At 33.7% G+C, this 22,647-nt stretch overlaps 1 protein-coding gene across 5 annotated transcripts in view; it reads right to left on the bottom strand.

The window, feature by feature from the left end:
* Positions 1–2,599: 2,599 nt before the first annotated feature.
* BARD1 (BRCA1 associated RING domain 1) overlaps positions 2,600–22,647 on the bottom strand; it is a 125,366-nt gene continuing 105,318 nt past the window's right edge. For all 5 annotated transcript variants that reach the window (XM_074298766.1, XM_074298765.1, XM_074298764.1 and 2 more), the window contains 2 exons: positions 4,933–5,030; positions 2,600–3,796 (listed from right to left, as the gene is read on the bottom strand). In XM_074298766.1, the coding sequence (XP_074154867.1) occupies positions 3,464–3,796; positions 4,933–5,030 (431 nt within the window). In that variant the 3' untranslated portion in view covers positions 2,600–3,463. The remainder of the gene's footprint in view (positions 3,797–4,932; positions 5,031–22,647) is intronic.

Below are 22,647 nucleotides of genomic sequence, written 5' to 3'. Positions count from 1 at the left end.
TTTGCAGGAACCTTCCTGATTCTCCTCTCAGTTCCCTTCCCATCCAAGGTTACATGGTATTTTTTTTGTGTATTGTCCATATGCATCTAAGTACATATAAATATTTCTACCACATTAAAACAGATGGGCCTTAAGAGGAAGGACCAAATGAGCTTTTGTCTTTCTATCTCCATCCAGCATTCAGTAATGTGTCTAGAACACAATATAACAGCTGGACAGCTGGACTGGAATAAGTCAAGATTTAGCATGATGAAAAGTATTCATCTGGAGTAAGAACACTTGTACGGGGAGTTCCAATATATCATTTCTTAGCTTATAAGTATCTAAGGGAAGATTTGAACTCAAGAAGATGAGCTTCCTTGATCTTAGGTTTGGTATTCTTTCTATTCTGCCACATAGATGCCCCAAAATTTATATAGCACTTGACAAATATCTCATCTGATCCTCACAACAGACTGAGAAATATGTCTATTTTATAAAACTGAGACTTAAGAGACTCTTTGATATGATAAGCCCAGATTCACCTGGCTAATGAGTATTGGAGTTAAGATTTGAATTCAGATCTTCATGGCCCAAAACTGGTACAATATTACTTAGTTGCCAAGTGTCCATGAGTAGTTGGAAACATGGAAAAGGCTGATTTGATACTAATTTTGGCAGATTTAACAAAATTGGCTACCTGTTGTAATTTGAATTAATTTGAATTTTGTCCACATAAGGCTTGAGGATATAAGAACCACAATTTCCCATTCCTTCACATGAGTATATGCCTTTTCCCCAGTAACCTAACCAGCAATAATGGCATAGTGTCTGTATAATCCCTGTGTCTGTGTCTGGTTATCCTATAGCTGTCCTTGGTACCACTTCTTATAAAGGAAGGTTGAATCAGTGATGCATTTTAGTAGCATGATTGTGATAAACCATAGAGCTATAAAACTATAAAAAGGACAGGCTTTGTGTTAGGTGCTATGATTGTGTAAGACACAATCATTGCCTTCATGCAGTTTATACTTATACTATTTTAGAGGACCTTAGGAGAACATTTAGTCTGACCCTTATCTGACTGACCTAGAGCCCCAGAAAGCTTAAAGTGATATGCCTACAATACAGGGCCAGTTAGCAGTAAAGTCAGGATTACTGGTCTCCAGTCTTGATAGTATACAAAAGAGATGCTCAAGAACACATCTAAATTATAAAATTACTGACACAGGCAGAACAACAAAAGCTTTCAAGGGCTGACAGAAAGCATGTATCACTGAAACAAAAATCACAGAAATTAGAAAATGAAGCTAATTATTAAAGAGCTGAGAAGACACAAAGAGAAAAGCTAGAGTCCATGAATTAATGGATTAGAATAAAAGATTTCAAAAGTTAATGACGAATCTAAACAAGAGCACTGAGCTAGAAAGTAGCTTCAGAAGCAGATTCCCTTTTATAAGCAAGGAACCTGAGGTCACAAAAGCAAATATCAAAATTTTAAACCCAGGTCTTTCTGACTCTTAAGAATTACTACTTTTGCCTTTGTACTAAGCTCAATTGGAACATGGTAAGAAAAAAAGAAGAGATGCAAATTTGTTTCAGAAATACAGCTGAACAGGTAATGGAAAAGATAGAAAGCTAGCTCTAAATCAGAAATGACATCGAAGATCCCTCAGAGTCCTCAATTATTTAATCTAGATATGATCTCATCTCTCACTCCTGACCCATCACATTGGTGTTCATTATTCTCCATAAGAATGAAAATTTTTTAGCATCTAACATGTCATTGACAGTGGATAAAGAAAATGAACAGATTCATTACCTAAGATTCAAGACAGGTTGTTTTGAAAGGGCATGTATTAGGTCTCTATAGCTGGTGTGCATGGGTAAGAGGAAGACTCACATAATATTTATAACTAAGAAAACACTATCTGACTTTATATATAATTCCTGCTTTGATTAATGCAGAAACAGATCACATCTGGAACAGTGAAGAAGTTGAAAAAAACACTATTCAGGGTATCCAAAACCTACTTTCACTTAAAAGAAAAAACCACTCTTTACTGGCTACCTCCAAGGTGTCACGTAAGTTGTTGAGATGAATCAAATGAGAACAGATTATAAAGTATTATAGAAATATGATGAAGAATAGACAAAGTCATTGATGTTTAAGGTCAGGAAGGACCTTGGAAACCCCTCATTTTGCAAATGATACTAATGTTCTTCCTCAGCAAGAGTCAGAAGATCTGATTTTGGCTTTGCTATTATTTAGTCCTTGTGGCTTGGTTCATTTAATTCTGAACTTGGTTTGCACATCTAACAAAGAGGTGGTTAGACTAGGGTCAGTTTTAAATCTGGATTTTCCCTCCTAATATTTTGATAACTATTTCAGTGTAATCTGGTTTCCTTTGTAATCCTATTTATTTTATGCATTTGAAAATATTATTCTGACAATGAGGTCATAGGCTTTCCCAAATCCTATACTAGAGCCCCCTTAAAGACTCCTTCTGATTATAAATCTGAGCTTGTGAATTAAATAATGTACAGTTCACAAAGTATGTTCTTAATTTAAAAAAAAACATCTTATTTTATAACTTGTAAAATCAAACAGAAAAAGATGGAATCCCAATTCTGTTTATTACACAAAATCATCTTTAAATGACATGACCACTATTTAAGACCTGACAAAAAATTAACATTGATATTGAAATGAGATTCACCAACTCCTATTAAGACATGAATTTCAGATATACAAAATAATTTCATAATGTAATAGCTAATTAATAATGAATCATTACGTAAAAGGGCATCTCCATCTCTCACTGTTGATTTTCTCAACACATAAGCACACAAATAACTGCATTTTAGCATCATGATTTTTTCCCCCCAATTTTAAAATCCTGAAGACAACCAAGTAAATAATAATAAATTTAAATGCAGGAACACACAGAAGTTCAATACAGACACAAGAGAAGAAATAGTCAAGCATTTAAAATCTGTGATTAGTTGGATCAAATATGTACTTTCTTTGCATTTTCATTCAAGCATTTCCAGAATAACTCTTTTCACAAAAATCCCTGCCTCCTCTCTAATAGTAAGTATTCATTATGGCAGGTGTGGGCTTTTCATCAAAGCCTATCAAGTGGCTTGACAGTAATGATACAACTTGTATATCTCACCAATGGTTCAAATATACTCTCACTGATCTCCAAAAGCTGATGATTTTTGTAGAAAGACATAATGAATATCAAACCAAAGGTCTCTTAAAGAAACAGCCTTTCAAAGCAGTCACAGTATCTAAATAGGAAACATGGACTGAATTCTAATGTTCACCTATAAGTAAAAACAAAATAGAGTTTTAAATTTCAACTCAGAAAAATCTTGAATGGCACGAACTTCTTTGTAATAATGTGACTGGTCAACAAAGGTAAGCACGGCCACCATGTTTCTGTTCCAATGGCTCATCTGGGGGAGGGGGTGGCTTTCACTTGGCAACAGGGAGCACCTGAAATGACATCAAACAGTCTATAAACCAGCTGGAGGGAGCCATCCAGACTTTGCCCTGACGAATCCTCTCTGGGCGATAATTAGAGAAAGCATCATAGATGATGTATTGTGTGCAAAATCGCTGATCAGAGTCGGGACTGGCGTGGTACGACACCGTGTTGATAGTCTGAGTCACGTCACTGTCTGGTTTTGGCTTTCTATTGAGGATCTGCCCTCCAGAAGCTTTGGCCAGTTTAATAAGCTCATCCTTGGAATGATGCTTGAAAGTTCCCTCAAAATAGAAATAACAGCCATCAAATAACTTTGGCAGCTGAAAGAAAACGAAAAGAAAAATCTGTTAATGGGAAACTAACATGCAAAGGAAAAGTCATGCGCTTTAAGCGAATAAGGGGAATAAAAGAAAAATTAGCCTTAGTGAGGAAATCAATGGAGACAGGCAAAATAATACCTCAAATCAACCAACTATTGGTTGAGGAAAAATGCATGTGCATATAAACAATCTTCATTTGCAAACTTAACCTCCAATATTTTAGTAAATTAGTTAATTTACTAACTCAATTCATAGTTTTGGATCTCATCCATAGTTCCTTACCCTTAGGCAGGTTTTGCAAATGTAAAACCTGGATGGTCTGGATGGATTGGACTTATCTGATGGAAGCCCAATTCAGTTCTTTGGATTCAGAAATGTTGATTGCAGAAATTTGGTTGGTACTACTAGAAATGATTAGGATAGAACGTAGTAGGAAACTCTCCTCCTACTTGAACAAATCTGAATATCCTTTACTCCACATTTTCCAGGGCTACAGTTGGTAAAGGGGCCTCTAGGGATGCAGAGTTGCTTTTAGTGGGAACTAAAACAAGCAGGACTTTTAGGTTATGGGGACCAGGGTTAGTGAGGGTTCTGAGAACTGGAACTCAGTAAATTGTCAAATGTTACTTGCTCACAAAAAAGCTCCCTTGCGTTTCCATCTTATGGTACCTTCTAATATTAAAGAATTTTTCAGTAGTTGGTCCCTTGTAATTTTCCAACAGACATAAAAACCGAACGGACAATGGAACTTCAGATTGCCTATTAAACAGGGACACGTGGCAAAGAAGACATATGGCAGTTAAATCCAAGCAGCAGCTGTAAGTCTTCTTTTGAGCTATTTCCTGAATTTGAGACTTACCTCAGATTCTGAAAGGTTTATGGGAATATTCGAGATGCCAGAAATCCATTAACAGTATGAAATTATTACCTTTTTGGATTTTACTGCACGTCGTGACCATCTTTCAGAATCAAGTGCTTGAAATAAGCACAATTAAAATTTTAATCAGTAGACTCTACTTGAAGAAAGGGCAAGGGCCATTTTTCATGGCAGCAGTGACGGTAATACTAAGCGATGATGATGATATACACCATCACCAGAACAAAAACAATGAGGAAATCTATGAGAAGGAAAATACCAGCTGTTCTCTGTTGAGCCTGCTTCTCTGCGGACCACCAGGCATTTCATACTTTTCCTCTGGTTCACACATTCTGCTTTCTAGACAGGCTTTTACCCCTGGAAAGATAAGAGAAGGATTAAAAAAAATAACAAGCATATCAGCTGTGCAGCATGCCTTCACCACAGATGTTTGACAGAAATCACATAACTGTTTGGAGGAGTCAATATATTTATTCTTTATAGCAATATTATTAGTTTGTTGTCACACACTAGAAAAAGAATCTTAAGTATTTAAAAAAGTAGATCTGAGAGAAAAGCAATTTTCTTGGCTTGAATTTCTTTTCAAGAGCAGTAAAACACTGAAATTGGGTCTTTTTTCTGAAGTAATTAAATCACAATATTCTTTTAAATGGCACACACACAGAGAATCATAAAAGACAATAATTTTACAGTATTCGACCTACCTTTCTAGCCTTTTTTCTTAACCCCTTTAACATACTTTCTGTTCCTGGTTTCACCACTGCCCTCAAACATGCCAAAGTCTTTTCATCCTTGGAAAATCTTCACTAGACCTTACCATCCCCTCAAGATAATGTGCTATATCTCATTTCTTTATCAAACTCTTAGGGGGAAAAAAAAAAAAAAAAAAAAAAGAAATCTGCACTCATTTCTACCTCTCCTCCCATTCACATCTCATCCTTTTGTAATCTGGCTTTTAACCTCATTGCACAACTGAAATTGCTCTCTCTTAACTGTTGAATCTGACAATCAAATCAAACAAGCATTTGTTATTAGTGCAGGGCATTGTGCTAAGCCCTTAGAATACAAGGAAAGGCAGCTCTGGCTCTCAAGGAGTTTCCAGTCTAAAGGGAGAAACAATATGCAAATAATTTTGATGGGCTTTTTTCTTTGTTTTCATCCTTAACCTAGATACTGTGAACAACCCTCTGCTCCTGAGCACTCTATCCTTTTCTGGGTTTTTGTTACAATACGTTTGACTGCTCCTACCTGGTTCATATTCCCTTTGTAATCGGCAAGACTTTCACATAAATTAATTTCTTACACACATTAATTCATGTTCCCCCCATGGGTTTTTGTAATTACCTTCCTCTTCTTTTCCTTCACATAAGACTGTAAGCTAGCTGACCACTTGTTAGGTGTGTTACAAAGGGTCAATCAGTCAACAATCCTTTATTGATTGCTTACTTGTGTGCTCAACACTGCTCTAACTAATGGGGGAAAAGAACATTTCCTGCTCTCAAAAAGCATATATTCTAATCAAAATGATTTCTAAATAAATAAAGAAAAAGAAAAAGAAGGAAAAAACATGATTTTTTTTAAATGTACAGGTTAGACTACATAACCAAAGAGGTCACTTCTCACTATAAAATTCAACAATTGTCCAATTTGCCAAACACAAAGAAATTCCCTCTTAAAAGGTTAAAAACAAACCACAAGCTAATCATGTTTTACTCTTGGCTTAGATGTCAGCTCCAATTTACCAGCTAAGAAGCAGAGGACAGAAAGAACGGCAGCCGGGGCATTATTAGCAACACTCCAAGACCTGGCAGCGGGCAGGGGGTTCCCCGCTTGCATGCTATTTGCTGGCACCAAACTGGGTCTGGCAGAGCTCCGTGGCTGAAATGTGGCACTCTGCAGCTCAGACCAAGCGGTGCCAGATTTCAAATGCAGGGCTGTCTACCACCACCCACCATGAAGCATTGTGGGGATGCGCATGGTGCATTCTGGAGGTACACAGAGGGGTCAAATAGTTTGTGGTCAATCGCCAGTACTGGGGAGTGAGGGGAAAGAGCTGGGAAAAGAGAGACTGAATACATCACCTTCTATCAATCTTTAACATCGGGTGAGAGATATTTCTTAAAAGTATCCAAATCTGTGACATTATAGACTTAAAAATGGGAAGTCCCAAAGACCCATTAATCCAAAGCTTTCGAGTTTACATATGAAGAAACTAAGGTTTCATTGGGTTAAATACCAGACTCTTGAAACTAGAAAGCAGCAATTACTCCAATGCTCTCAGTTTTACATATGAAGATTATATGACTTGATCAAGATCCCATTGATATTAGTCAAGCAGGATTATAACTCAGGTGTCCTGGCTTCTGTAGTAGCAATAAGCTCAGTGTCTGGTATATATAATTTAGCACTTAACAGATGCTCGATGATTGATTTAAAGGAAGCAAGAAAACAGAACATAACTTGACATTCTTTTGTTTTTTAAAACATCAATTAAATTTAAATATCTCAATTAATATTTAGAGGATTAGGTTTTAATATTTGCTTCAAATATTTAGATTTATAGGCATATACAAAATATCTGATCAGATAATTACACAGATGCTTGTGATGGAATTTTATAGTATGATTTTTTAAAATTTTAATCTATTTTTGGAAATCAAAACATAAATCATGAATCTAACAGTTACATAATTTACATCTGAAGTTATAGTAACATTAAACTTAATCAGAATGAACTCATGGCTGCAAATATTAACTTTTTTTTGGTAGAGAATTAGAATAATATACTGGCTTATCAACTCATTTACAGTATGGAAAGAATTGGCCATGTTGTTTATTTGACTGAAAATGACCTGTGGTCAAAATTGCCTATGAAACTGAATCCTAATTTAGCCTAAATCTGGCCATATTCAAACCCTTCAGCAAGACCTGGGTCCTGGAGAGCCATGCAAGGAAAAAAAAAAAAAAAAAAAACAATTCCTATTACACCAGAAATACTTCAGCAAAGACAATACAGGTTCTAAGAAATAATTTATGACTTTGTCATCTATATTGGCAAAGATGAAACTGTCATCTGTGAATCATTTGGCAAGACTTTGTCTTGTGAACCAGCTGTGGAAAATTATTAGACTGAGGCACTGCAGTCATGGCTGAGGTGCTCACTAGGGAGAAGTGAGTCTCCAGATGGTGGAGTACAAGCTGCCTGACCCATCATGAGAAGGAAGCCCCTTTGGCAAAGTTAAAGAACTATTCTACTCTCCAAGAAGAGTGCTTTTAGAATCAAGCGTATCTCACAACCAGGATTCAATCTATTTTGCGTTGAGTATAGGTTACATAGATAGTTCACTGCAAAGAAAAAAAAAAGAGATAGGTTTCAGGATTCCCTGTCACTAAGACAGAAAAAGAAAGTTTTCAGTTTTCAATTTTCATCAAATGCTTTGAAGGAAAAACTATGTCAGACTCTTCAAGATCATAAATACAGTGTTGCTCCAATTCCTACTTCACCCTGATCATCAATCACACCAGTAAAGGTGATTTCTGACATCTCTAACAATAATAACTGTATACATGGAGACACAGGAAAAAGGGAAATGACCCACATACACAAAAATATCAACATTTTGTTGTTGCTGCTCTATCAAAGAACTAGGAACTAAGGGGATACCATTCCATTGTGTGGCATATGAACATAATGGATACTATTGCCCCCCCAAAAAAAAAATTCAGAGCAGAACCAGGAGAAAATGGTGACTTTAAAACTGTAAATAAAAATTCTGAAGTACTTAAGAATATTGATCAATGTAAAGAGCAACTGTGATTCTAAGGGACTGATGATGAAGCAAGCTTTCCACCACTTAAAGAGGCAATGGACCAGAAGAAAGAGACATACTTTTGGAGGCTTTCTTAACTGGACTGAAGAATGGTGGTGGTTATTGTTGTTGTTTCAAAATACATTTGGAGAAAGGAAAATGGGGAAAGCAGAAAAGCTAGATGATCGAGATACTGACAAAAAAGATCAATAAAACATTTTAAAAGTGAACAGGAAAGAATAGAAACTATATCAAAAGGAAACAGACTAATGGGACAGTTTTAAGATTAATGTGCTAAATTTAGCATATACTTTAAAAACAGCTATACATAATAAAGATTAAAAGTTTCATATAAAGTCCTCTTTTCAGTATGTGGAACTGTTCACATTTGTTGGTATTTGTTGAGTTAGGAATAAAAGAAATTGTATGCATATATGTGTACGTATACCCACATATGTACTATGTGTATATGTACATATATACGTGCATATATGTGTAGAGAACCAATAATATACATGAGTTTGCATATATATATACATATAAATCTGCATATTAATATACATACATAAAGAAATCATGTGCGGGTTTCCTTAAGTAGCCCAGTAGTTATGAGAGTAGATTTAGGAGCTCATTTTTTGAGAGGGTAGAAATCAAATTTAGATTTGTCCTAAAAGGCACATAATACTATCATTTAAGATTTCTAATTCTGCATCAAAACATCAATAACACAAATGTTTTGAGGGATCTATTATGTGGCAGTCATTGGAGAAATAAGCAAATATGAAACAATCCCTGCCCTTAAAGAGCTCACACATTCTATCAGGGTTGACAATATGTACATAAATAAGTATACAAAATAAAAATAAGTATTTTATTTGGGGATCAGAAGAAAAATCAGAAAAGGCTTCCTGGATACAGATCAGGCCTCTATGTTGGTATTAAAATCTCTAATTAAAGCTTTCCATTTGAGAAATGTAGGAAATAAGCACAAATATACAACTAAGATACATTTATTTTAGAAAGGGGCTCAAGAATATGAAGTTTTCAAGATATGCAACCTACAACCATACTTAGTTTGAATGTTCCAAATCACCAATAAGAAGATAACTATGTTTAAGATAATACATGAAAATAATGACGTGGTATCATCTCACACCAATGAAATTGATAATATTGGGTTTATGAGAATGCAAACGTAGTATTACTAAGCTGATGGTGCTGTGAAGTGATCTAACATTTTACAAAATAATATGGAAATTAAATTTTTAAAAAATTACTATATGGAAGGTCCAAGAAGGTCAATGAGAGAAAGAGCCATTTATCCACCAAAACAGGTATCAAGATATTGAATGCCACACTTTTTTGTATAAGTAAAACACTGAAGGGGGAGGGGGGGGAGTTATATAACTATCAATGAGGGAGTAGCTATACAAATTATGAGACATGTTTAATAGATCATCTTGCCATAACAAGCAACAATTATAATGAATTCAGGAAAACATGGGAAGAATTAATGTGAATAGAGATAGTAGAGTCAGGAAAACAAGGCATACAGATTAGCTACAATAATGGAAAGGAAAATATTAGTAAAAGTAATGAAAATTAAAGTTAATACATTGATCATTTTTTTATTTCCGATAGCAAGTGATCTACTTGTCTTCTCTTGAGAGAACGGTGATTAAAGTGTTGTATAATATGTCAGATGAACCCTGATAGTTAGTTTTGACCAACTTTTTCTTTAGAATAAGGGAAAAACGAGAGTTTATTAGGAAATTACTGTGATATACAAAACACAAAGCATCATTAAACTCCAGAAAAGATATTTTAAAATAAAAGTGAACAACTATTTTTTCCAGATAAAAATAAATGACTGAAAAAAATTCCGGATCAAAATTCCCTAGGTATTTATTCTAAAAACTGGCAAATAAACTGACATCCTTTAGTATTAGTTCAAGTAAGAAGGAGATAAATTGGGTTTTAGATACTAACGGTGATTTTGCATTTCTGATATTTATACACTAATGTGATAATGGAGCTATAAAAGTTAATATGGAACATGTCTTTTTTCCCCCCCATAAATCCTTTTTCTGGGTATACCTTCTCTGAATCACAAAACTGACTCAATCATGATTGTCTACTTAAAATAATTATCATTTAAGGACATTAAAGATTGGTTGAAATATACATCTTTTCTATTTATATTTAAGTTCCCCTGAAGCAAATCCTTTTTTCAAGCCAATTTTCATAAATATTGTAATTTTATAATTGTTGAGTTTGGGTTCTATGTTGCATTCACAGATAGCATACATTTGTACCTAAACATCTAATTATAAAATCTAAGTCAGGAATTCTTAACCTTATCGGTACAGCCAGATCCCTAAAGATAAAATTTCCCATAATTTTAAAAATTAAATTATGATAATTACTCTAATTTCCAAATAAAGGGAATGGAAGTGTAAATAATTTAGGGTACAGAAATACATAACCACATTCATTTATTTATCTGCATTTTCTGACATGAAAAAAATGGAAAAGAAGCAGAAAGTGCCCTGATTACAATTCTGTTCAGCTTTATAGACATTCCTATCCTGGCCCCAAATTACTGAGAACAGCAGCACTCCCTTTTATCAGTGGATGACCCTTGGGAATACAACTGCTTTATCAGTTTGGAGGCTAAGGAACATTAATTGAACTTTTCAAAAAGTTTAAAGCTTCCTCAAGTGGCTTTTTACTTGGTTCTGCCAAATTAGGAATCCAACAGAGATGTCATAGAAAATTTCAACACCTGCACATTATTTTCCTGTAATAAACAAATGGTGTCAAGAGAGTGGATATTCCCCACTTTGGGGAAAAGATAGTGGATAATCCTAAGTTGAGGAGGAAGCTAAGGAATATCTATTCAACTCAGAACATTCTTTTTTTCTTTCTTCTTATAACAAGGGATTTCTGATTTCACAGAATGAAGCAGCTGTTTAGTCAAGTTTGGTAAGCTCAATTTCCTAAGTGACTCTTCTTTTATGTCCACTCTAGCTCCGGATAAAAAGAATTAGTGGATCCTACATTCATAAAATCATATAGAAGAATAGGCTCATAATATGAGAATTAAAGGCACCATCAAGCCCATGAAACTTCTGCCTAAAAGTGAAACAAATTGCTCAAAGTCACACAGGTCAAAAGTAGGGGAGGAGAGAGGAAGATTTAAACTCTCTATGTTCTTCCTACAATACATGGACAGAAAAAAAAAAAAAACTTAAAAATAAAACAAAGCAAACACACACAAATATGTTGAGGGGAGAAAATAATAATTTTTAGATGAAACTAATAATCTTAGAAACAAAATTCCAGATTACTCACAAAACAATAAAATTAAAATGTTGACTAAAATGCAAAATACCTTATGAGAAACTCTAGCAGCATTAATAACCTCTTGCTCCTGAATTTTTATAAGGCCTATGGTTCTAACCCTTAAAATACTTCCATATATGGAACAGATTTATTAATTTATTTTAACAGCTTTTTAAAAATAGTAATAGCATTTTTATTTTTCAAAATACTTGCAAACGTAGCTTTTGACAATCATTCTTGTAAAAACTTGTGTTCCAAATTTTTCTCCCTCCCTCCCCACCTCCTTCCTCTCTTAGACAGCAAGTAATCCAATATAGGTTAGAACAAATATATTTTAAAAAGAAAAGTGTTAATTATGGAATGAACTGGTAGAAAAACAAAGGTGGGGTACTTTTGGCTTACTGACCACAGTTAGGGTTGATATGTTGACATCTATCATCAATAATGACTAAGGCTCTCAGTAACTGGGTGCATTGATGTTAATCACTTAATGAGCCAGTAGTGGTCTAATGCTTTGGGTTCTTATTGAATCAGTGAGACTATCTCCTGGCAGCACCCACATTTTCTGTTAATTTTAAGGTAGGAACATTCTCCTTTACAAACTTGTCTATCATTAATAAAAAATAATTTTTAAAAAATGAAAAAAAAAAAAAAAGGTTTTTGAGAACATTTTAAAAATAACCTTAGAAAGCAAGAGGATGGGGCAGCTAGGTGGCTCAGTGGATAGAGCACCAGCCTTGAATTCTGGAGGACCCGAGTTCAAATCTGGTCTCAGACACTTAACACTTCCTAGCTGTGTGACCATGTGTGACCCCAGCTGTGTGACCCTAGCTGTGTGACCCCAGCATCAGAAAAAAAAAAAAAAAAAAAGCAAGAGAAGTTAGGAAGGATATATTAATTTTTGGTCTAGACTGGTTAGTCAATAATCTAAGATGAGAAAGAAACCAAATGATACTTCAAAAGTACAACAGAAAATGTATTAACTAGCCATGCATCCACAATCAACTGCTAAATATTTGTTAAATATCTACATAGGTCAGGCACTGTGCATGTTGTGGGGATACAAAAGGACAAAATCAATCCCTCTTCCTCAAGAAGTTCACAAACTAATTGCTAGTGATAGGAATAGATGATTGAAGGAGGTGAGAAAAAGACATTTTAATAAATTCAATGGGAAAAGAATGACCTTCCATATTTGTTGTGAGGTCAAAATATTAAATGTATAGATAGATATATAGGTCTTCTAACATATTCTTTGGGAACATACTATGCTGGCTGTAAAGAGTACTTCTCTCAAGCATAGCATATCCAAACTTCTGTTCTCCCAACTAGAATTAACCTTGTTTCTAACAGATTCAAAAAATGTGGGATAATTTTTTAAAAAATTCAACATAAAACTTTTTTTTATATTATCATATTCACATAATTAGCAAAATGATTTTATCCTTCAAAAGAAAAAATATTGAAATATAAATAAGACACTAACATTTTCACTTTGAATGAGTTGTGGGATTTTCATATGTACATCATTAAATCATATCATCTAAACTTCTCTGGAAGTCTAGCTTTTCTTCTTAATTTTTCTCTATTTACCTCAATCACAAAATAAAATGAAAGCTTGCCTGGCTTTGTTTTTTTTTTTTTTTTTTTTAATTCCCAGTAGCTGAGATAAATGCTTTTGGTTTATTTATTTATTTTGCTGAAACATTATTTCCTCTCCCAAACTATACTTCAGTGAAACAAAGTATACCTTCATCTCCTGCTAAGCTCATTCACTGAGTGGACTGACTTGACCCTTTTTTCCAAAGATGCACAAAATACAATGGCATATGCTGTAATTGCCTCTGCAAATTACCTGGCATCACTGGTCAATACTCTCTAAATAAGAGGTTTTACAGGAACAAGCTCCACTGCTCAGGAAGGAACGACAGGCTTTGGAATTTGCCAAATGCACATTTTCAAGAGGGTCCGTGTCTTTCTAAAAATGCATTTTTTTCTTAGCCTATTTATTTTTCAAATTTTCCATTAAAAGTTAAGATGGTGACAGAAGCTGTCATTTTTCAGAAAAACAGAGATGACCTACATACCCTATTAAAACTGAGAGTGTCTTTTAGCCCAGATGTATTCTTGATCATGTCTACCCCCTTTCATGTCAGGCTTCCCTTTCCCTTGATCACAACACTTTTTAGGTAAGCTACACAATTCCCCAAGCACTGCTTAATTCAAAGTCATTAATTCATCCCTACCCACATCAGTGATGACAGTTGTCTTTGCATACTAATCTAAGATGGATGCAAGGACCACAGCAACTTTTTTAAAATTAGCTTTTACTATTTGGAAAGGTAATTGCTTAAGAAAGGGGGAAGGTATAGAAAAAAACACACTGAAGGGTCCCAAGATCCATTTGCTGCCATTTATTAATTGTATAATTTGGGGCAAATAATTTCTCTTTGGATCTGTTTTCTGATTTATAAGACAGAGATAATGCAACACTTGAATCCACAGACTCCCATATGTCCAATGGAGGAGAGATGGAGACAAATTTTCTCATCTCTTTTTTTAGGGGTTGAGGGGTAGGGAGAAACAGTGAAGAAAAAAAACTTGGTGACTCTAATTACAATGGTCAGCTCTGAGAGTTTTTGTTCTTTTCATTTACATTGTGATCAAAATGCATAATACTTTCCTGGCCTGCTTACCTCATTTTATTTAAGTCTTCTCATAGCCCTTTGAATTCTTCATGTGCATCATTTCTTATACCAAAGTAATATTCCATTACATTCACATATCAGTATTTGTTTAGTCCTTTGCCAATTGAAGAACATTATACTTTGTTTCTGATATGAACATTTTGGTGAATATGAAAATAAACTTTCTATCTTTGATCTCCTTTGAGTACATTCTAAGAAGTGGGATTTCTGGCTCAAAACATATGAATATTCTAGTTATTTTCTTAGCATAATTCCAAATTATTTCAGATAATTGGTTTAAACAATTTTAATTTAATTTGTTCCCTCAACAATGTATTAAATGCATACTTATATTTCAACATCTTCTCCTATAATAACTACTCCTATATTTTGCCATTTTTGCCCATAATAAATGCTTTTCAAAACTCAGATTTGTTTTTAACTAAAACTTCCCTAATAACAATTATTTGGGGAAATGTTTATATTTAAAGTTAGCAAGTCTTCTTTCAAAATTGCATACTGAAATCCTTTAGCCAGTTATCCAATGGGGAATGTTTCTTGGTTTCATATATTTATGTTAATTCCTTATATAATAACTTTGGACATCAAACACTTATCATTTGATAAAAGCTTTCTTTCTTATCCAAGTTGCACTGATAGTTGCAATTTCCCATTTTATATATTAAAAATCTTACAATATCTTAAAATATATTTCATATAATCAAAATATCTTATAACATCTCAAAATATAAATTCATCTATTTTACTGTTTACTTCTACTTCTTATATGGTTAAGAAGTCTCCAAGTAAGAAGAGCATAACACAGAAAGAAAAAGACAAAAACACATGAATTCTATGGTATGTACAATATAAATATACTACATGAAGAAGATAGGATAAAATATCTGCTCTGGGTCACCACATAAAAACTTTATAGTTAACCTCTAAATAGAAAAATTGGAACAAGAAAAAAAATATATCCGTTTTGCCAAATGTAAGAATAGTCAGAATTCCTTATAAATTCCTCAAAATTATCTATCACAAGGCTTTGCTGGTTACCTGAAAAGCAGCCACAAATCAAGCTTGGGGCAGAACTGGGAGAGGAGAGAATCTGAAATACGTATCATGCCATTCTAAAACTCAATTTCCTAATCAAACCAGATTTGGAATGCTTGTAGGCATTTTTATGGTAGAAGGCAAAAGACTTTATACATATAATATAGTATTATGTCTTTTCTACTAGTGGTTCAACCCTCCTCCAAAATGAACAATAGTCCCTGATACATGGAAGCACCAGATTTTGACATAATCAAATTACAAAGAAATGCAAGAAAAATGGAAACTAGCCATTCAGTTTTATAATTTTAAATAATGGGGGAAGGGTGGAGGTGAAAGGGTAAAGAAATCAGTCAAGCATCACAAAATTCCATAGTTGAGAGTAAATGAAAATCAAAACAATAACTGAAAATATAAAATCAAAGCTAATGGTCCATCCATGATATCTTTCCTTGTATTTGTGATTTACAGACCACAGAAAATGATTAAAATAATATTGTCATAGGCTATTAGGTTTTATGATTGAATGTAAACCCCATTTAATGTTCATGTACCCTTCCTTCACTTTTTAAGCCAAAATTCTAATTACTAATCTATGTGTATTGAAAACTTCTTTCCCTACACAATAGAATACATTTAATATATTTCAGTTTAATGCATATTGATAAGCAAACTGGATTTTATTATGAAGCAAGCTGCCAAATTTTATCACAAACATGATTAATTATAAAGTCCAGCTAAATACAACTTACTAATATTAATGAGACTCAAACTCTCAATAAATTTACCCCTTTTTAATGAATAGGAAAGAATATTTTTGAAGGAACACTTTTAAGAAATAGATGCATAAATTCATTTAAAATTAAACTCAGATTCATATCTGAAATAAAGGAAAAAAAAAAGGATATTTAAAGACTCTGTTTCTATTTAGCCTTCCATTTTAGGAGTTAACAGTCATTGCATTAATTAGGGCCATTACTATATGAAAATGTATTTGGCTAGTTGATATGAAAGATCGGATGCTCAAAATTGATGAAATGAAAACTTAAATTCAAGTACTAATGACCCTCATTTAGGGTAAGAAAGTCTTATGTAATTAACATTTTTGGATAATAAGATAATGCATGAATTTATCAATTATTCTTTTCGTTAAAATCAGCAACTCAAGTTTAAGCTTTTCTTCCATCTCTCTCACATAAACACACCTGTCATTTATTAAAGTTGTGTTCAGCAAAATATCACAGATATTTGTTGTAAAATTATAATTATTTTTCATAATGAGATTTGCCTTATTTATCAATAAAGGGAGTTTGGGAAAGTGGGATGTTATTAGGCAGCTCTGGATTCAAATCCTACTTTTGGCATCTACTCTTTGTGTGACCCTAACCAAGTGACCAAATAAACCTCTTAGAAGGAATACCTTGTCTTCTCACTCTATGACTGTTTAATTATAATCTTGAGGGTCAGGTCCTTGCCCCAACTTTGAGAGTAGAACACTAGAAAAAGTGAATTGCCAGTACAAGGGATTTCTGAATGAGGAGCTCTCTATATCAGTAAAATCTCAGGTCCAAACTAATTTGTATTATTTGGTTATTATATTTATAATATTTGTATATTTTATCTTGACTATGAGAGAGAGAGAGAGAGAGAGAGAGAGAGAGAGAGAGAGAGAGAGAGAGAGAGAGAGAGAGAGATGGAGGGAAGGGAGAGAGAAACGGAGAGGGAGAGAGGAATAAGTATTTCCTTTAGGGGGGTATGTATATGTCTTGGGAATCTGGAAGAGGAGATGCATGTAAAGGAAACTCATTCTCAGTTGCTTTATTTATAAAATATAGGTACTGGATCAGAAGAGTTCTCATCCCCTTCCAATATAATCGTATGGTCCAATAACCACCAATACCAAGCTCTGAAAACCTAAGACTGCCTAGTCACACTGTGGGTTTAGTGAACAACTTTTGTTTTCATCTTTTCAGACAACCTAGAAAATTTGGTTAAAATTAGAATTGTGCTCTTTTAAAAATGTCACAGCATTCCTTACTTCAATTTAAGAATAAAACACTGGAGGAAAGTACAAACTTGTTAACTTGGGGGCTTTGTACAATATGCAGTATTTCTTCCTCATCCATATTAACAGTTTAAATACACCATTTCTTGAGCCATTCCACATAAACTTACATTCTTTAGAGAAAGAGAATAACAGATTTACATTAGATCTGCCTCTGACATGAAAATGCTGCATGCTAATTTTATTTTCAACTTCTAATTAGGTTATTGGCTAATCTCAAGCTTCAGAAAGTGAGAGCTGGATCAGAGACTTCTACCTCTCAAACTGTGATCCAACAATCTAGTAAAAATAATGTATATGAATTCTCTAGTTCTAGTGAGAAAAAGAACTAGATTAATTGAAGAATTAAAGAAAAGGGGAAAAAAAATTAACCATAAGCAATTGTTATGTGATACCTTAAAATTTGCAAAGAAGTTTATAGACCTCAACATTTACATCTCTCAAGCAATGTGAAATAAGTATTCTTATCCCAATTTTACAGGTAAAAAAGTAAATTTAAAAAGTAATTAAATATCAGGGGTAATTTTTGATCTTGGGTTTTTCGGATTCTCTCCATTATTCTATGCTGGAGTTACTGGAATGCACAGGAGTTTCATAATAGAGAAATGACTAAATAATACTTGAATCATTTTATTGATGACAGATTTGCATCTATATGGACTGGTATAAATATAATTCTGTCATATTACAAGATAATAAGAAATATGATCTTTTTGAAGTTGATTCTAGCCAATGATTCTATGTAGCATTTGTAGGCTCCTATTTTGGTGGAAATTATAGGCTAGAAGAAACCAAATTAATTCACTCAAAGTCAATCTTATATATAGACCATTAATAGCTCCAAATTGATGATTGCCAATATTGATTCAAAGCTGGAATCTCTAAAGTTCTCTATCATAACGTGAATTCTGGCATATTGATGTTTGGAGGTTACTGTCAAGAGCAGATGTATTCTAACTTCTCTGGAGACTAATGATGTTAAAGTGGGATGGCTGCCATCATACTTGTGTGCTTGTGTGTTATTTTAAATCACATTTCTATAGCACAGCACTTCAAGGCATGCAAAGCACTTAAAATAGTGATGTGATCTTCACAACAACCCAGTAAAGGAAGGTACTATTATCATGCCCATTTTATAAAAAGATGAGAAAATTTAACCTTACAAATCAAGTAACTGTCATTTATATAAATTGATCTTGCTTTGGTAAACATGATTAAAAAACAAATCATGACTTCTAAACAGATAAGTCATGAATCACCAATAATTGATCACCTGCTTTAGATACATTTGTATGTGTGTTTGTGAATGTGGGCTCTTTTGGGTGCTGACTTCTAATTTTACCTTATCTTATCCACAAATGGAACTTCTGCATGTAGAAATCCTCCCCCTCCCCCTCATACAGAAAAATACTCTATCTATAACTTAGAGCCTTGAGAGAATTTGGGTGATGTAAGTCACACAGTTAACATTTCAGAAGCAGTACTTGAACTCAAGACACACTTATAAAATGCAGGAAAATTTACAAATGCATAATGGTTGACTCATATTTTTGCATTTTGAAGAATCCTTGGTTTTCTCCAGGAGGTTGTTCCAATCAGACAAATTGTCATTTCTGCAATGACTGCATTTACATTGTATTTGAGGGGCAGTGTATATATATTTGTGTCAGTCTCAATGCCAGGAAGACTTGCCATTTTAATCTTGCTCCTGACACAAAATGGCTAAGTAACTTATCCAACCTTTTCTTATTCTAGGCAACTCTCTAAGATTTGTGCTGACCTGAAGTGGCAGAAAGAATTGTCTCATCTGGGATCTTCTATTAATAAAGATCTTCTATTAATAAACATCAAAGTCCAGCATCCATTCCCATACACCAGATTTGCTTTTCTGTGTGCATGCTGTATCTTTCCCAGGAGGGCATAAGCTTTTTTAAAGAATTGTTTCATTTTTGTTTTTGAATTTCTAGTGCTTACTACAGTATCCTGCCCACAACAGAGGCTTAATAACTGTTTTCTTAACAAAAAAGAATCACTGTTCTGCATTTAGAAATCTTAAATCTAGTGTCACTTTAGCTTACTAGCACAATATTCTACGGACACCAAACAGGGATTAAAATAATTTTCAAGGCAATAATCTAAGGCCAAATATTTTAAAATAAAATATCACTGGAGGTTTTATTTGATTCTCAAGGAGTCCTTACTTTGTATTCCTAAATAAGTAAACAAAAATAATATCTATGTCAACTCTAGTGAATTTTCTAACAAATATTTTAAAATAAAATAACATCACTGGAAGTTTTATTCGGTTCCAAAAGAAATCTTTTATTAAAAAGAAAAAAAAAAGAAAAGAAAAAGTCAACTCCAGGGAATTTTCAGTATAAGAACTTTCTCTTAAAATCTATTTAGTCCTACTGAAGAGTCCTATTCAAGAAAAATGAGTACTAGAATGTCTCTCTGTCTAAATCAATTTAGGGGCTCCCTAAGAGCAACCTATTGTATTAAATTTTCCCAGACACAAGACCTATTTTTAATAAGTCATAAATCTTTGCAATTAATTTTGAAGGCCTCCTTATCTACTGGCTCATAGCAACCAGATCATCCTTAAAAAAAAAAAAAAAAAAAATTCACTTGACCTTATCCTTCAAATTATCTCTCTCCCCCTTTCAAAGTCAAACTCTTAAGAGCTAGAAGAAAGTTTAGAAGAAAATACAGGCTAATTTTACAAAGAGCATGTTTAATTTATCATACACGAATAGTTATACATATATAAATATATAAACATATAAATAAGCAAATGGTATGCAATAGAGCTCATGATTTCATATATAATTCCCATTTTCTGTTCTATTTCATATACGATGAAACAGAATTCAGAAAAAGAAAGATCTATCTACACTAGTTGATTTTACTTTTTCAACTTTGATTCACTTATGGTTTGGTTACTCTCTTATTCTGGAACAAGTCTGCCTCAGACTAGTGCAAGTGATTCAGGTTCAGCATAAAATGACACACTCAGATCATCTAATAGCTAAGAAATAGAGGTGTAATAGTAATGGAAAGAATATTCAACAAAGTCACAAAGTGTGTGCTAACATATATAACATATCAAATTGCTTATCATCATAAGGAAGGATGGGGGGAGAAAAAAAGTTTATTTTTTTTTTAAATCAATGTTAAAAACTCTCTTTACAGTAAATAGAAAAAAATAAAATACTACCCACAAAAAATATGTGCTAAGCCAGAGAACCGTTCTTTTGTGCATTGTTTTTGTCCTGAAGCATCCAGGAAGCCATCAACAGGCTGAGCCTTAGTCCCCTGGACCAATGAAGTCTCAAAAATGCTTCATTACTTTTCAGATAAAAACCTGCTTAATATGCAAGGATGATGTTCCTATCTACCTCCACTACTCTACAAAAACTGTTAACTCTGAGTTCACCAAGGATACATACATATATATATATATATATATATATATATATATATATGTTACAAAATCCAATGGTTTAAGTGAACAATGTACACAGCAACAACAAAATTATATGATAACCAGCTGTGGTGAACCTGGCTTTTTTCAACAATGAGGTGATTCAGCCCAATTCCAATAGACTTGTGATGGAGAGAGCTATTTATATCCAGAGAGAGGTTATGGGAACTGAGGATCACAACAGTATTTTCACCTTTTGGATCTGATTTTTCTTGCACAGCATGATAAATGTGGAAATATGTATAGAAGAACTGCACATGTTTTAACATATATTATTACTGCTTGCTGTCTAGGAGTGAGTGGGTAGAAGAGAGGAGAGAAATTTGGATCACAAGATTTGGCAAGGGTAAATGCTGAAAATTATCTTTGCAAGTATTTTGAAAATAAAAAGCTATCATTTTAAAAAATCCAATGTTTTGTTTTGTTTTTTCCTCACTACTCATGCTTCCTGATTTCTCCCAGCTTTTGGGACTGCTACAGTCCCAAACTGACATCATTGGATATCAAATTCAAATAGAAATTAGGGCCCACTGAGTTGAACATAAGGATCCCTGTGAGCCATAGAAGTTAAAAACTTAAACATTAACATTCTCTCTGCTCTATTTATTTTTATTTATTTTGATAAATATTTTAATCTAGTTCCAGAACTTGGGTATGGTGGGTGTGTATGACACCCCTGAGTTTTTGTAACACTTCTCCCATGATTCTCTTCTGTTTTCTACCTGTTCATTCTCAGTCTCCTTTGAAGGAACATCATTCCTGTAACTGGAAATCAAAAGCAGAGGACTGTACTAGGCAATATTCCCTTCTTTATGCTCTGAACAGTCTCTTCAGGTACCTTGCATTCCGCTATCATATCTAGGCAGAAAATTCCAAAATCCATAAATCCAGCCTATGTCTCTTCAGAATCCTATTAGCCCTGTAAAACTAAGTGCTTCCTAGACCTCTCCCTGTGATGTTCCAGAAGCATTAAACTCAACATAGATAAAGCTGAACTCATTATTTTTACTTATAATTCTGTCCCTTTAACTTTCTTATTTCCATGGGGCCTGTCATCACCTTTTTGAATTACCAGATTTACAACCTACAAGTCAACCTTGCATCTTCACTCACTGCCCCCTACCTAATCAGCTGCCAAGTCTTAGCAATTCCAGCTCTACAAAAACCTCCATTCACATTATAATCGTTAGAAGTTTAGACTCTCACTTTTACCTGGCTTCCTAATTATAGATGCAGTTCCTTACATCTTCTCTACAAGTGAGATTTATAAACACACAATGTTCAAGTTCATCTTATTGTTCTTTTAGTAGACAATGTTATATTCATTCGCTATGTTTTCCTGGTTCTATTGATTTCATTCTGTATTGGTTAATTTTGCACCATATATTACACATTTATCTGAATTCCAGGCATGAACCTTTTTTCAAGTGTAATGATATTCTCCTTCATCCACATATCAGAAGTTATTTAACCATTCCCCAATCAATGAGCACCTGTTTACTTTCCTTTGCTAACACAAAAAAAAATT

Source organism: Sminthopsis crassicaudata, chromosome 3 (genome assembly GCF_048593235.1).
Source record: "Sminthopsis crassicaudata isolate SCR6 chromosome 3, ASM4859323v1, whole genome shotgun sequence".
Lineage (NCBI taxonomy): Eukaryota > Metazoa > Chordata > Mammalia > Dasyuromorphia > Dasyuridae > Sminthopsis > Sminthopsis crassicaudata.
Note: the sequence above shows the minus strand (reverse complement) of the source record. Positions and strands in the feature narration are given on the sequence as shown.